We start from the raw sequence: 15719 nt of genomic DNA on the forward strand, positions 1-15719 counted from the left end.
TTACATTATAAACCACAACTGTCCACCATAACTTACCAGATTTTCATATATTACGTGAAATGCCTCTCCAGAGGCATCTTAAGATCTTCGTCAGGATGTGCGATGTTTCGTTGATTGTCAGGATATGTGGATTGTGGCTGGATGGTATCTCTTCCTGTCTGTTCTCTGAAAGCACTAATGCTCAGAGTCCATTACTGCACTGTCGGCATGCCACTCTCATCGCGGTCAAGCTGCCTTTCATCTTCCTCCTCCCGCGTCTGCCACTAGATCCCCAGAGAAACCAAGCGTACATCTTTTGTAATTTCTCGTAAACACGTCACCTCTGTGAGACTTGACTGCTGTGTGTTGAGTGGCCTGGATGCTGTCAGATGTATGGTTCCTGCACCATGTCACCAGCTGCAATTAGTGAAATTCCCTTAGCTGTGTCACTGTTATCTGCTGTTCCACTCAAATAACTCATGTCTTCCACTCGATAAATGCAAGCCTTGGCAAATGGAAGTACTGCATTATCCATCGACTAGATTCAGCTGTCCAGTGCATTGATTTTTTTCCTGTCTGTTTGTGGCATACCCATTGCATGCAACATTGGGCTCAGACTTCATGTAAATTGATTTAATGTTTAAAACATAGCGTTTCTTCATTTTTTGCTCTCTCTTGACCAGGTTCCTTTCTTTGGGCCTCTGTTCGACGGGGCGATAGTGACTGGAACGCTGTTGCCGAGTCTGGTGCGGGCCACGTGCATCAATGCAAGCAGGGCTGTGAAATCTCGGCTGCCACTCTACCAGAGTTTGTATCCTTTCACCTTTTTGGTTTGTGATGCAGTGAACTGTCAGCGATTTTGATGACAACTTTGTACCTGTAGGGAAAACACACTCTGAGTGCGTCTCATTCCCTATAGTTCCCTAATCAATATATTGTGAACATGACTTCCACTAAATATCGGGACACTGCAATGCCATTATGAGGTTAAACATTAAATGGAAATGAACCCATGATTTACTTACCCTCAAGCCATCCTAGGAGTATATGACTTTCTTCTTTCAGACAAACACAGTCAGAGTTATATTAAACATATCCTGGTTCGTTTAAGTTGTATAATGGGAGTGATTGAAGGATGAGTTTTTGAAGTCCAAAGAAGTGCATTCATCATTCATAAAACGTACTCCCGCAATACTAACTTCCGCAATATAGTACATGACATGACAGCCTTAATTAATCCCCCGGAGCCGCGTAGAGTACGTTTTATGATCAGTGGATGTACTTTTTTGGACTTTGGACTCATCCTCCAATCACTCTTATTAAAATCGGGGGCTCGTCCGGGATCCATTTGAAATCCTTGAAAATAAGAAACCCAAGATGGCCGATACACAAAGGAGACCTTTTTCGCCATATTCGGGTAAGTAAATATTGTGTGTAGCCAATGCTTGCTGGTGTTTATGGTGTACTCTGGGAATTTTTAGGGAGCAAATGTTTCATTGCACTTGAATGATTCTGACAATGAGATGGCCCTAGAAATGCCTGGGTAGTGCGTATTTACTACAGAACTAGGGAGCAGATTGAAACAGACCTTCTATGTAATTATTAAAAATCAATGACCAACTTGAGGCTGAAATGTGGAAGACTTACACATCAAGTTTGCATTAATTATCAATAATTCATTGGCCAGGAATCAACTGTTGTGCTTATACTATTTTTAAATGTATATTTGTTTGTCTCATAACTTTTTATCTGCATGTAGAACTTCTTCTCTAGTCCACTGATTGAGCATCTTGCTTATAAAAACAGCATAAGCAGCCATTACCAGTTCGAAAGTGTTTGGCAAGAAGTGAAGTAATGTAATCCGTCAAGTTGTGTAGTTGTAAATAATAAATCAACACTCATGGAAACTCATGTGAAAATATAAAGTCAGTTGGCAATTATCATAAAATGAACCTTATAGGAACACTGACATAAACAGAGGTCATTACTTTGTGATAATAATCAGCTGACTGCAAATGATCCCATTTATTACAAGACTTCTTACCAAAAAAATAAAATATGGTCACAAAATATTGATTTGAGGGGATATAATTTTGATATGTGAGAAGAAAGAGAGATATGCAACTAGGACAGCTACACTACCTTTCAAAAGTTTGGGATTTTTTTAATTGTATCTGAATCAGTTCTCTTCTGCTCACCAAGGCTGCATTTACTTAATCAATAACGCAGTAAAAGCAGTAATATTTTGAAATATTATTACAATTTAAAATAACTTTTTTTATATTGATAGGTTTTCAGCATCATTACTTAAGTCTTCAGTGTCACATGATCCTTCGGAAATCATTCTAATATGCTGATTTGCTGCTCAAGAAATATTTTTTGATTATTATCAGTATTGAAAACAGTAGTGCTGCTTGATATTTTTGTGGAAACCATGATACGTGTTTTGTTTTGTTTTTTTTTTTTTGTTTTTTCAGGACTCTTTGAGTAGAAAGTTCAAAAGAGTAGCATTTATTTATTATAGAAACATGATGGTAGTGCATGTAGGATATCAGTTGCCTGGCTTCATCGATTTTTGACCAATCAGTTATTCCCATGGCACTGTGTGATAAGTTTGTATAACACCTGTAGATCATACTGCAAGTAGATATCGCGATTCTTAATTCTGCTCTTTCCTTTCTGGAATGATATTGCGTCAGTATGATCATTATTGTGTGTGGGTGTGTGTGTGACTGTTAATTGTCTCTTGTGAATAGGGTGTGAAAGGCCATTAAGGATATTCTGCTTTCACAGCTTCCTGCAATGACTTGATCTGTCTCTATGAATAATTGATCTGCTTTTGGGTGCTGCTTTTACACCACTGTCTCTTATCTGTCCGTCACAAGAACATCTGCTCAACAGTCACCTCTTACATTCACACATAAGTGCATTCTCTCTCTCTCACTTGTCTCTGTTTGTCTTTCCATTTCTCATCTCATCTCTTTGTCCAAGTTCACAACACAAGCCCAGTTCCAGTTTTCTGATCAAATCTTTTGTTGCTGTTGTTGTTGTTGTTGTAGCTGGTATGAGGTTGTGACATGTGAAATTTGTCCCATGTCAGACATTGGCTTGAACAGACGGTGCCCCTGCACTGACCCGCATACATAAAACAACAGTGATTAATTATGAAGGTGAAAAGGCGTGGGCAAAATCTTCAAGTTAGCTATTTTCTATGTGCATTGATCTTAACATTATTGAAATGTTGTGCTTTTGTCATTTTTATTCAGTTTTTTATATATATATTTCTAAATAGCTTTAATTTATTTTTTGTTTTAGTTTTATTTCAGTTCAAAACTTTAATACTTTTCTTTCAGTAAGTTGCCAAGGTAACATTTCAGATTTTTCTAGTTTCTAGTTTTCAACTAAAATGTCTATTTTATTTTATTTCAGATTTTTTTAAACTGACAAAAAAAAAAAATTTTAATAATTTTAATTTTAGTTAATGATAACAGCACTGGGACAGACTTCTCCAATCATTTTGTTTGCTTAAACCCCACCCCTTTCTTACAATTGACTGCAAGCTCGCATTCAGATCTGCCTCACACATCTCAAGGTCTAATATCAATAACCAATGGATAGAACCAAGTCTCGCCTTACATTTTTCTTGAACAATACGTTTTACTCAAATGTGTATTACAATATAAAAAAAAAGATATGTCGCTACTTCCATTTAATGAACCTCATCCGATTAAAAGGATGCATGATTTGAGCCTAGAATAGGTACCTCAACATTAATGCTTTCACTGGCGCTATTGTCTTTGAGAACTTCAGGATTCACACTGAAGTCACATTATAAAAAAATGTCTACATATATGATTCATTTCCATGTATGAAAGTGGCCCAGATCAGAATGGTCAGATTGAGTGTTAGAGTGTTAGAAACAGATCTGCATCAAATGTGAGAGTGGAAAATAACAATCTGATTTGATCCACATTCAACTGCAGTGTGAACATGGTCTCGGTTTCCTCCTCATCCTTCTTTCTCTTACAGTCTGTCGCTCCCGGTCAGAACAATGACCTTGCCTCTCGGTCTGAAAGACGTCTGTTTTTGTGCGGAGATGAAATCTTCTCTGGAGTTTTCTGCTTCACAATGGGTCGGGGTCCCTGCAATCTTCCTGCTTGTTGTGCTTGGTGCTCCAACGTAATTAGTTGAATATTTCTTCAAAGAGAGTCCTCGTACTCCCTGCGCAGGCTGATAAAAGCAGGTGTCTCTCTCTGGCTATGCCGCAGAGATGGAGGGGCCTCCAGCGGGCTACACCATCACTCAGCTCTAATTGGATGGGTTTTGGTGAAATGACCACCAGCGCTTGGCATGGGGCACTGCAATCCACCCTTGTGCCCTGCGCTGTCCCACACCCCTGCGCTCTATTGTCCGTGTTTGTGTATGCAGGTGAGTGTTTGGAGCTAATCTATGGATCTCTGTCCCGCCCGACTCTGGGATTATGCTTTTCCAAAGGGCTTAGCTTGAATGGAGAGTCCTCACTCCTGCTGACACCTTTCACGTAGCGCATAATGCGTCGTGATTATTGATTCATCAGCTGCTGCGAGTTTGAAGTGGGCCATGCTGAAGCCCTGTGCAGGGAAACTTAGGATATATTACAAGATCAATAAATGAAGAAAATTCATCTTCAGCTGATACAAGAGGCTTTTGTTTCTTCATGTTCTCATTCTTGTTGACATTCTTTGTATTGCTGAGGAACATAATGGGCTCTTTTAAAGGTATTATTCACCCAAAAATGAAAATGTAATCATCATTTACCCACCCTGGTGTTGTTCTAATGCCGTATGACCATCTTTCTTTTTGACATCACAAAAGGATACATTTTTTAAATTGTCCTGCTTAAGCTCATCCATATATTAGGTAAAGTCAAATCACCTTTATTTATATAGTGCTTTACACAATACAGATTGTTTCAAAGCAGATTCACAGTAATAAACGGGAAAATAACAGAATCGATGCAAACATCATCAAATATGAGACAAATTCAAATTATGCTGTAAAACAGCTCTAAAAGACAATAGTGTCATTATTCAGCTCAAGTCATTTCAGTGTTAATTTAGTTCAATAACTGTAAAATTTATCAATTATGAAAAGCTCTACCGAAGACAATAATGTCATTATACAGCTTGAGTCAGTTCAATTTTGAATCATTTCAGCTCATCAATAAGAAAGCGGATGTTGCAACATTTGTCGATTATGAAATGAATTTGATTGATTTGATTCAACAGAAAACAAGAGTGTCATTATTAAGCTCATTTCAGTTCTACATAAGCAGTGAGTAGTGACAAACTTCTAGCTTTAACAAAAAAAGATGCAAAAATGTGACTTGCAGGTGTTCTGCATATGCTAGGGTTTGGTGAAAAACAAACTGAAATTCTATTTATTTATCAAAAGATTGTCATGAAGCTTGGTGTTGCTGTAGCTTATGACCATAACAGCCCCACCAGTTCAACTCCTTGATAAGTTAATTGCCCTCTTAACTCTTTTCTCTGCATTTGGGAATAACAAAGTTTGGCATTTCTTGTTGGCAGTTGGTGGGCAGGATGACCCAACAAACCGTATTGTGCGTGACTTTTTGGTGCTAACTCTGTAAATGCAATGCCGCATATTGAGTCAAGGCCTGTTCACAATAACACAAATGTTGGCGTGAAAATTCGGTCTGATTTTCACAGACCAATGCATAAAAGATGGCAGACAGACTGAATGCAGATTCACTCTTTGACAGTAGATGGCACTTTTAGAAAAACAGAAATGCCCTTGTTACTCTGGGAATCCAAGCATTACTTCATTTTTTTCATTTGTGACACTCACTGGTCACGGAGAAGAAAGTAAGTCCAACATTATTTACATGTTATTAAACAGCTGTTCCGATTTTTGTATTAGCTATGGTGTTCATCAAATAACACCGAAGTACAAAGATAAAATAGGCTGTTCTGGATTCTTCCTCTGTTGTCGCTTAGCAAAATACTCTGTTGCACAAATCCTATTGGTCGTCCAGTTTTATTTGCCGTGTGATGGAAAAGTGATTAGAACAGCTCTATTTACAGAGCAGCTAAATATTTACTGCACCGCATTTGTCATCGGATGCTGCATGGTGATGGTTTGTGCATTATCCTCGTTTCCCTTCTTTGATATGCAACCACAATGTCCTTTTGCAGTACAGGACAAAGACTGCTAAAATCTCTCCACTCTCCGCTGTCTATCAACTGTCCATGGGCATGTTATTCCGTATCATTATTGAGTTATTTAGAGTTGCAAAGTGGGCAGCTGGTCTAACACTTTCACAACTGAGCCCTTTCTTGGCCTAAGGTCAGTGTGTCATACACTGTCTCTTCACTTTCTCTCTCTTATTCTCTGCATGTAGTCGAGGTGCTTTAATCCATATGGGCTTGCGATGGCAGTCCAGTGGCCTTTAAGAGGTGAGGCAGAGATTCACTGACCTTCAGTCTCTTTGCTGCCTCCCCTGCTGAACAAGAATCGATGGAGTTAGCCTGCTTACTCCCTCTCTCCTCCTGGCTCAGATCCATCTCTAGGCACCAATCAATAGCCATAATCTGTTCCTACCCACCGTCAGTCATGCGAGATTCAGCTTTTAGCACCCGTGATGGTTGGAGGATATTTGAGGGTAAGTTGGGGATGTGGTCTCATAGAAGGCATAATACAAGTACCAGCAATTTAGGATGAGGATTATGAATGTGATCATTTGGATGTCATTGTGGCCATCCCACTATATTAGATCTGACTGTGTTCATAGTAGCTTCTTGTAGAAGCACAAGATCCACACATTATATTGAAATCACTTGTCAGGGTTGAGTCAACTGTGATGAAATGGTTTACATCCTTTCTTGATGCAGTCTGACTTCTGACTGCCAATACTTTGCAGATTATTCTGACTAAAAACCACCTAGATAAACTGGAACAGACCATCCTGCTAACATCTCTGTTATTTCATTATTACATGACGTTGTGGGCCATGAACCTTTGAATTTAATGATACCACAATAAAAGACCAACACTAGTATAATAGTAGATAACAGAATTCAAATAATGGTGCAGCAGTTTCTACAAATGTTTGTATTAAAACACTGAAGAAGTTCAGTTGAAAATGAGAGACCAAAAGTAAAAAGTATCAAAGAAATATAAAATCTTAACATATAAAAAAAACTTTGTTGTGTCTCTGAGTCAATGTTATTTTATTTGATATACTATTATAGTTTTTATCAATATTTTGAATTTTTCAGTTTTTATTTTTATATTAAAGTTTCAATAATGTTATTGTTTTTGTCATTTTTATTGCTTCTTAATAGATAGATAGACAGAGAGTCAGTGAGTCGCAAATGGTGGCCAACCCATTGGAAGTAGGTGTGTAACTGTACATGTTCATCCCCAACCATATGGTATGGACGTCACGGTTCGATTCATGCAGTTAGACGATGAATACAGTCAGTCACAGGCGATCCACACTCCAATCCAGAAGGGGGCGCGTATGTTAATACAACGCAGTTTGCTAACCCCCACAACAGGAAAAAAAGCAGAAGAAGAACAGAGCATACGTGAATGACTTGACCACTTGAAAAAAAGCCCACTAGGTAGTGTGCACGTGTCAAATGCGTCTTTCTGCGCTGATGAAAACTGAGCGGAACGTGGAAAATTAAGTATAGAGGGTTGGGCTTAAGCTTTGAATGTTTAAATATAGTTTAAATGGAGCAAACTGTAACACTCCTAATGCACAACTTTCATTTTTCATTATTCTATTTATTTTGTACTTTTGTAACACGAGATGCTTTTCAGTTTATTAGCTGATTGTGACCAAATACCTTTTGTTTTTTATCAGCCCTGGAAAAAAAAAAAGAGAAAGACTCATGCAAGAGGGCATTCTGTTTACTGCTTAACATGCTAAAGGAAGCTGTACTGTACCAACTAGGGGACTAAATGCAGCTAGGTGGAACAAAGTACAAATAAATGAAACCTAGCATTGTGGATTTGTTCCTTTGTCCGGTAACACTTTAGTTTAGGGTCCAATTCTATGAACTAGTTTCTTATTAGCATGCATATTACATTTTGCATCCTTGCGTAAGAGAATGATTCTAGCCTTTCTAGGAAGATTCTCTTTTCATGTGAGCATCTTTGGGTGACTATGTCTCAGTGGAGAGCAGTTCAGGGTCTTTAATCCCGTTTTCACTTTCCTTTCTCCACCCCCATGTTTTCCCCCTCCCCAGTCTGCCTTCCTGGGTCTCTCAACTTGCCAGCTGTTACTGGAGGTCCTGACAAAGTCCAGTGTGTTCAGATCACTGAGTTACACCAACTCACTCACCCACCCATCTCTTTCTCTCCTTTTCTTCTCCTTCATATCTGCGCACATTCATAGACACAGTCTATGGACTATGTTTGAAATAGCATACTGCCATACTACCCCTGCTATTTCTGTAGTATATATAAAATGAAATATATGGAACATTTTATGCCACAATACAATGCGCTCAGCTTTCCGTTTCCAATTTGAAGAATGATTTCTTGACTCATTATTTGAGACTGCCAAATGTTGAAATGTCTTTTTTCAATGTTACAGCACTTTATTCTATTACAGATATTTGTGGAGCTCATCTTTTTACATTTGTTGATTGTCACCATTCTTCAGGTTTATGTCAAGTGTTGAGGTCGATGTAGACCCCTTCTAAAACTATATCCAGATATTTTTGCTTTGTAAGTTGAATGCACCTTCAAAAACAAACAGCATAGTTCACTTCACAACTATATATATATATATATATATATATATATATATATATATATATATATATATATATATATATATATATATATATATATATATATATATATATATAGTATTTAAAACTATATAAACATACTATATACATAGTGTAGTTGAGAGAACCTAAAAATCTGAATGAATCAAATTGCATTGAATTTGAAACAACAATTTTTACAGTGTGTGACAATAGTGTAGTATACTACTTGTGTGAAATAATACCTACTGTTTCACTTGATATTTTTCAAGCACAGTACAGTAAGTTCATATTTTATTTTATTCTGGACATAGCCTCTGTAACACACACACACATACACAATCAAGGGGGGGCTCCCATCCACAGGCCTGTCAGGCCCAGCCATGAGTGGAAAGTCAGTTTTGCCCATATGGCATATGGCGTCTCACTGCTGCCTCTTTATATGAAATACTCAAGTATTCTCCCACCCACCCTCTCTCTCTCTAACACTGAATGACTCATAGCATTACTCTTCTCTAGCTCTCTCTACCCCTCCTGCTGCCTGTGATGCCTGGAACAAAGAATAGTGACACACATATGTGCGCACACACAAATGCCCGTGGGGGATTTTCTCTTATGGTAAACCCAGGACTTAAACACAGATCAGTAAACAACTTACTGAGAGAATAAAAAACAAGAAAGAAAAACAGGTGGCAAATGTAAAAGGTGTGTATGGATCTCATGTACTTCATGTTTATCCATCCTGCCTGGGCTCTCTTTTCTGCACATCATCATCATGCTCGGAATCCTCAATAGCTTTTTTAATCAAATTTCCGCAGGGAGCAGGAAGACTCCCGGGTCATCGAGTCGTGTCTAATTCGATATGAGTACAGCATGCTACTGGGTCAAACTTCTTCAGACTTTATCAACATGAAATGAAATACGCACTTGATGATATTCTCTTTTTTCTTTTGTTTTGCCGCTCCAACCACAATGTTTTACGCATTAAATATCCATTTTTCCTGCTTAGAGGATGAAGGTATTTGGAAGTAATATTGTAAACTAGATTTTTACCATTTCTGAATACAATAGTGCTTGCTTATGCAAAACTCATTTTGAGTGTTTGCCAGGAAGTTTTTGCTCTCTTAAAATTAGTTTCCAAAAGGAGATTTTCGCATTGATGCCATAGAAGAAAAATGTTTGGTTCCCCATTAAACCTTACAGTGAAAATTTCTTCAAAGAACTGTTAATAACTTTTTCCTTCTTTTTCCACTGTTAGTAACAAATTTTGGAATGGAAATGGAAGGTTCTTCATGAAACCACTGATGCCAGTAAAGAACCTTTAAGACTGCACTTCCACAAAAATGTTGCCTGGTTTTAGCAACTACTGGGTGTTCATTGCTCTAATATTTTTTTTACATCTCAGAACGTTTGTGCCAATGTGATTGAATTTGACAATCTACGTTTAAACTTGAACCTCCGTCTCCTCCCACACAAAATGAAAAAAAAAAAAAAAAATCACTAGCACTCCATTAGGCATTCATGCTTGACATCTGTCTATGTTCTGCCACTATTGTGAATGGAGGAGCCATTGCCAGATCAGGGTTGGATCCCCCAGTGTGTGTGTGTGTGTGTGTGTGCGCGTGTGTGAGAGAGAGAGAGAGAGAGAGAGAGAGAGAGAGAGAGAGAGAGAGAGGTAGAGTTACTCAGATCTTGCTCCTTTATTAATGCTCCCTCAGGAGTGACGTTACTAAACCGCCTGTAAGCGTGAGAGCGGCTCCTGTTGGCACCTGCCAGCTTGTGTTTTTGCACTCTGGCATGGAGTATTCTCCTGTTTTGTTGTTGTTTATTTTGTGTGGATGAGAGACAACTGTATTAAATGCAAAACAATGGATAAACGGTTGCCTCCAAGCAAGGGGTTTTAACATCAAATGCTATACAAATGCATCATGGTTTCATGTGCACAGTTAAATTAGTGCTTATGGCTGATCAGTTGTTCTTGTTGAGACAGAATGTCTCTATGTTTACAAGTTTGTCCCCTACTCACGTACAGACTGGTTTTAATAAAAAATAAATCATGGTTTTTGTACAGCTTTTTTTTTATAGTGCAAAAGTACATTACCATTCAGAAGTTTGGGGTCCATAATATTGTTGTTACAAATGATTTTGATTTAAATGAAATACTATTTCTATTACTGTATTTGAACAAAAAATTGTTCAAATACAGTAATAAAATAGTATTGCATTTAAATCAAAATCATTGGGACTGTATACCTGAGTATAGTAAATGTTAAGTTGGGCAAACAACTACTTCTCACTGCTGCTTCATGCTGGTTCCGCTTAAATTTTCTCTCAGCGGCCTCAGGTACACCTTAGCAAGGACTGTGCACAGGTTCGCAGTGTTCATTTAAAGGATTAGTTGACTTCAAAATGAAAATTATCCCAAGATTTCCTCACCCTTAAGCCATCCTAGGTGTATATGACTTCTTTCTGATGAACACAATCTAAGTTATATTATTAAATATACTGACACAACCAAGCTTTATAATGGCAGTGAACAGGACCAATGAGTTTGAAGCTCAAGAAAGTGCATCCCTCCATCATAAACGTACTCCACACAGCTCCGGGGGGGTTAATAAAGGCCTTCTGAAGCAAATTGATGCATTTGTGTAAGAAAAATATTCATATTTAACAAGTTGTAAAGTAAAATATCTAGCTTCTGCCAGACCGCCTTCCGTATTCAAGAAAGTGTAACGCCTCTCACAGTTCAAAACGCTTACACTACGTCCTACGCCTTGCGTATTCAACTTTCGTGAGTTGAATACGGAAGGCGGTCTGGCGGAAGCTAGATATTTTACTTTATAACTTGTTAAATGTGGATATTTTTCTTACACTAAAGCATCACTTCCCTTCAGAAGGCCTTTATCTGTTTACGATGGATGGATGCACTTTCTTGAACTTCAAACTCTTGGTCCTGTTCACTGCCAGCTCGGATGCATCAGGAAATGTATTAATATATCTCAGATTGTGTTCATCAGAAAGAAGAAAGTCATATACACCTAGGATGGCTTGAGTGTGAGTAAATCTTGGGATAATTTTCACAAATGCCAAGATGGCACTGAATCATGTCATCGGTCACTAGAAATTTTGGTAGGGATTCTTGGTCTCGTAACTTTGGTACATGATCTTCCGGTCCATACCCAAGTCTACGCCTGTGCATCTGCCAAAAATGTTCTTTGGATTATAAGCTGACATGAAGTGGTCCAGTTGGTCGTAGATCCTGCCTCTGTTGCCTTTTTATCTCCGTCTCTCACTCTTCCTGTTGTTGGTCCAATGAGCAGGATGGACATTTCGGAGCCGTGCTAATTGTGATTGATGGCGGAGGAGGGGAGGACGAGTGTTAAACCTGCTCGTCTTCTCAGAGTAATTAGCATCCAGCTAGCGGTTCCATCTGTCTGCCCAAGCCCTGTTTAATTAATGAACTTTCTTCTCCTCCCTCCTCAGGCTGCCAACTCTGGGAGAAAGCTGTTAGCCCTCTCAGGTTATCCAAATGGATGTCGCTCCGCTTTTTGTTTGTCGCCCTTGTACACAATGAACGCGTTCGCATTGATGAGCCGTGTGTGGGTTTTGTCTCTGGCGCGCTTTGTCTATAGTCTTGTAAAGGGAGTGATAATGAGCAATTCTGGCACTTAAGTGTGGGAGTATTTGAATGTATGAGAGTGTGTGTGCGCAAGATCGGACTGCGTTTTTCCAGAGCACTGTTGCTTTGTTTTGTTTGTGTTTTGTTTCTCGCTCATTAGAATGAAATTGCCTCCGGCAGCGGAGGTATTCTTCCCATGATAGTCTTTCTCAAAAGAGTTGTGGTGTCTCAAGGCTCGTGTTCGCTTGCGCGATTGCGTGCCAGGATGTGGACACGTCTGCAGGAGAGGGGCTTTTCGTGCCTTTGTGTTTGCGTCTTCACGCATGCCTGATTCTCCTCTCACTAATCGTCACGGCCGTTCAGCACCGGCCCTCGTTAAAGCTCATATCTCATTCGGGGGGTTTCTTTGTCTGAGGCCGTTGCTGATAAGAATACTGCCTCTAGGGCTCTTGTGATATTGAAATCCTCCAATGGTGAGAAAGAGTCTTCAATCGGCCAATATCAGCAGTGCCCTGATTACCATTCAATCTCCCAGAGCTCAGTCACTCATTTCTGGCTCTCTCGGGCTGAATGAAGACTACGGCCGCTGCTTATCCTCTCTTATGCCACACATATCCAGTTCTTCCCTAAATGTCACTCAAATGTCAGCCGCCATATACCCCGCCAACTGTATTGTACGTCCTGTGATACGTTCATTTTTCCTTTTGTGTCGTGTTGTTTCTGTAAAGCGGCTGTGGCCTTCATTTAGCAATAATAAAACACTACAGCAAAAAAGTTAGGTGTATAAAGAGCAATTTAATTAAACACATGTATGCACCAAATACATTTTATTTAGTCCAGCTCTATATTATAAGGAATATTCTTGGGTATTGTCAATCTAATGACTGTGTTTTGAGCACAAGTAGAGGAAAGGTAGTTAACCATAAAGCCTACTGTATAATATTTGATATGCCAAAATTTTTGGCCACTAAATGATCAACCTGATTAAAACTTTGCAGAAAAACCTGTCGCACACAATCTACTATAAGCCTTCTGTCATCTGATTGGTAGTTTACACTTTTTTAGCAAGTAAAAGGCCTTTTAGTATAATTGTAAAAATGTCCCCCTTCAGCTCGTGCTTTACTTAAATATTTACTGATTTTTATGAAGTAAATGTAAGAATAACTTTTATTGTTAGTAATATTTCAAGAAATCATATTAAAATGTGAGTGTAAAAAGAGATTTTGGGTGTATTTAATGTTAGTATCTGCTATACAGTTATAAAGATCTCATTGATTTACATCACAAGCCTTCAGAATTTCATCTTACTTTTTGGCCATATAAATATCAGCATATGCACCAAATTGCATATTTTTTGTCTGTTTGGGTCTCTGATTAAAACGGAGGTGTTTTTTCCTCATCGAGCTCTGTATTCTCACTATATCAGACTATATGAGTCATGAAAGCCAGATATAATACAAATATGAAATATATTTTTTTAGATTTTATCTAAAGGTTGAATAACCTACCATTTGAAATGATTTTTCTGACTATTACTTGATATGTCAGGCTTTTATACACTGTCCAAACCTAGCAGAAAAGCAGGGAGCACCAAAAATACATTTTCAAGAACCTGAGACACTGGAATTATGGTAACACGTGACCAGGACGTCCTCCACATTCAATTGACATTACAGCGCTAGTAACAAACAAATTTTTTGTTGTGTACTTTAAGTACCGATACAACAAAGTTGTTAGATGCTGCACTGCCATCTATTAACTTGGATCAGCATTATTGGGCCTTTTTTCCCTTATCTGCCTGACAAAAAAGAAGCTTGGCATGAACATCAATACTTAAAATCTTTCCACCTTCCACTTTTTTTATTTTTTTTTTTTTTTATTTTTTTTTTATCTTTGTCAGTCTTTTATACATCTGGCTTCAGACCTTTTCTTCTTTTTTGGCCCTACAGATACTGATTCAAGATAATAACTTTTGTTGTCTACTTTTCACTCTTTGCATCATCCAGCAACATTAGCAACTTGGCAGCCAATGATTCTCTCTGAGATTTAGTGGGTCACGTCATTTCAGCTGCCGATTCTCACTATACACAATTAAAAACTTTTTATAGAAAGCTTTTCTGAGTGCACTCTTCATCTCATGTAAGCGTAGACCACTCAGATGACTCCTCTCAAAAACACAATTTATTTCCTAATGTGAATTGGCACCAAATTTCTGAATGCACAGATGCTGCTCAGATGCTGCCCTGGAATATGTGCAATATATATCGACGATGTGCAATCTGACATTATCGAGTATGTCCCTCACTTTGCAAAAACTAAACAAAAACACGGCTAGAGAGTGCATACACTGCGTGATGTAGCCTTTTCAGTTTAGGTTAGACTACTGCATGTGCCCATTTAGAGTGCATTCCCTCAATGCGTGATTTACAGTACTCTATTAAAATGCCTCTGTATGAGTATTTGTCTTTTGGGCTATATTTATATAATATGATATAGTTAAGCAATCACACAAAGAGTGCCTTTTTTTCTTCAAATATCAGCATTATTGCAACAATTTAATAAACAATAAAGGGACTTGCATTTTAGACACAATATTGCCAGTTTTGCTCCATTTTGGCAACAAAAAAAATATTTCCAAAAAAGCCACAGCAGAACTGTTTTGTGTCTCTGTGCAACACACAGTGGTGTTTCGTTACTGAAATGAATCAGTCCTTTTGAATTAATGACCCAACGATTCGATCATTAACACTGACTTGCCACCACCTACTGGCACCACATATTAAAGTTTCATATCTTTTCAATTTTAAAATCATTTCATATATCATTGTTTTATTTTTAAAACATAAAACCATTATTTATGCATTTGTAACTGCAGGTTAAAAGATTAGTTGAAAATTGAAAATTCTGTCATTATTTACTCGTGTCATTTCAAACCTGTAAGACCTTCGTTCATCTTCGGAACACAAATTAAGATATTTTTGATGAAATCTGAGACAGCCTATGCAACTACCACTTTTAAGCCCCAGAAAGGTAGTAAAGACATAATTACTGTAATTCACATACTTTTTTTGTAAAAAAAAAAAAAAAAATACAACATGCACTCACGCAACGTCTGCTCTCTTGTCAACAACACGTACGCGTTGTTGTGGTCTCATGAATGTGCGCAATATTTAATTTGTACAAAATATTGTCTGATCCAGTGTTAATTTCATTAACGAAAACTATGACAAAAAATATTTGTTGACGACCTTTTTTTCCATGACTAAGACGAGACGATGAGAGACGACACCAATGTCATTTAACGATAACGTGACTAAAACTACACATGCAATATC

General features: G+C 38.1%; 1 protein-coding gene across 3 annotated transcripts in view; it reads left to right on the top strand.

Annotated features, from left to right (window-relative positions):
- ralgapa2 (Ral GTPase activating protein catalytic subunit alpha 2) overlaps positions 1-15719 on the top strand; it is a 212939-nt gene that overhangs the window by 160526 nt on the left and 36694 nt on the right. For all 3 annotated transcript variants that reach the window (XM_067368380.1, XM_067368382.1, XM_067368383.1), the window contains one exon: positions 663-790. In XM_067368380.1, coding sequence (XP_067224481.1) covers positions 663-790 — 128 coding nt within the window. The remainder of the gene's footprint in view (positions 1-662; positions 791-15719) is intronic.

This window comes from Chanodichthys erythropterus, chromosome 18 (genome assembly GCF_024489055.1).
Source record: "Chanodichthys erythropterus isolate Z2021 chromosome 18, ASM2448905v1, whole genome shotgun sequence".
In the NCBI taxonomy this organism is placed as follows: domain Eukaryota; kingdom Metazoa; phylum Chordata; class Actinopteri; order Cypriniformes; family Xenocyprididae; genus Chanodichthys; species Chanodichthys erythropterus.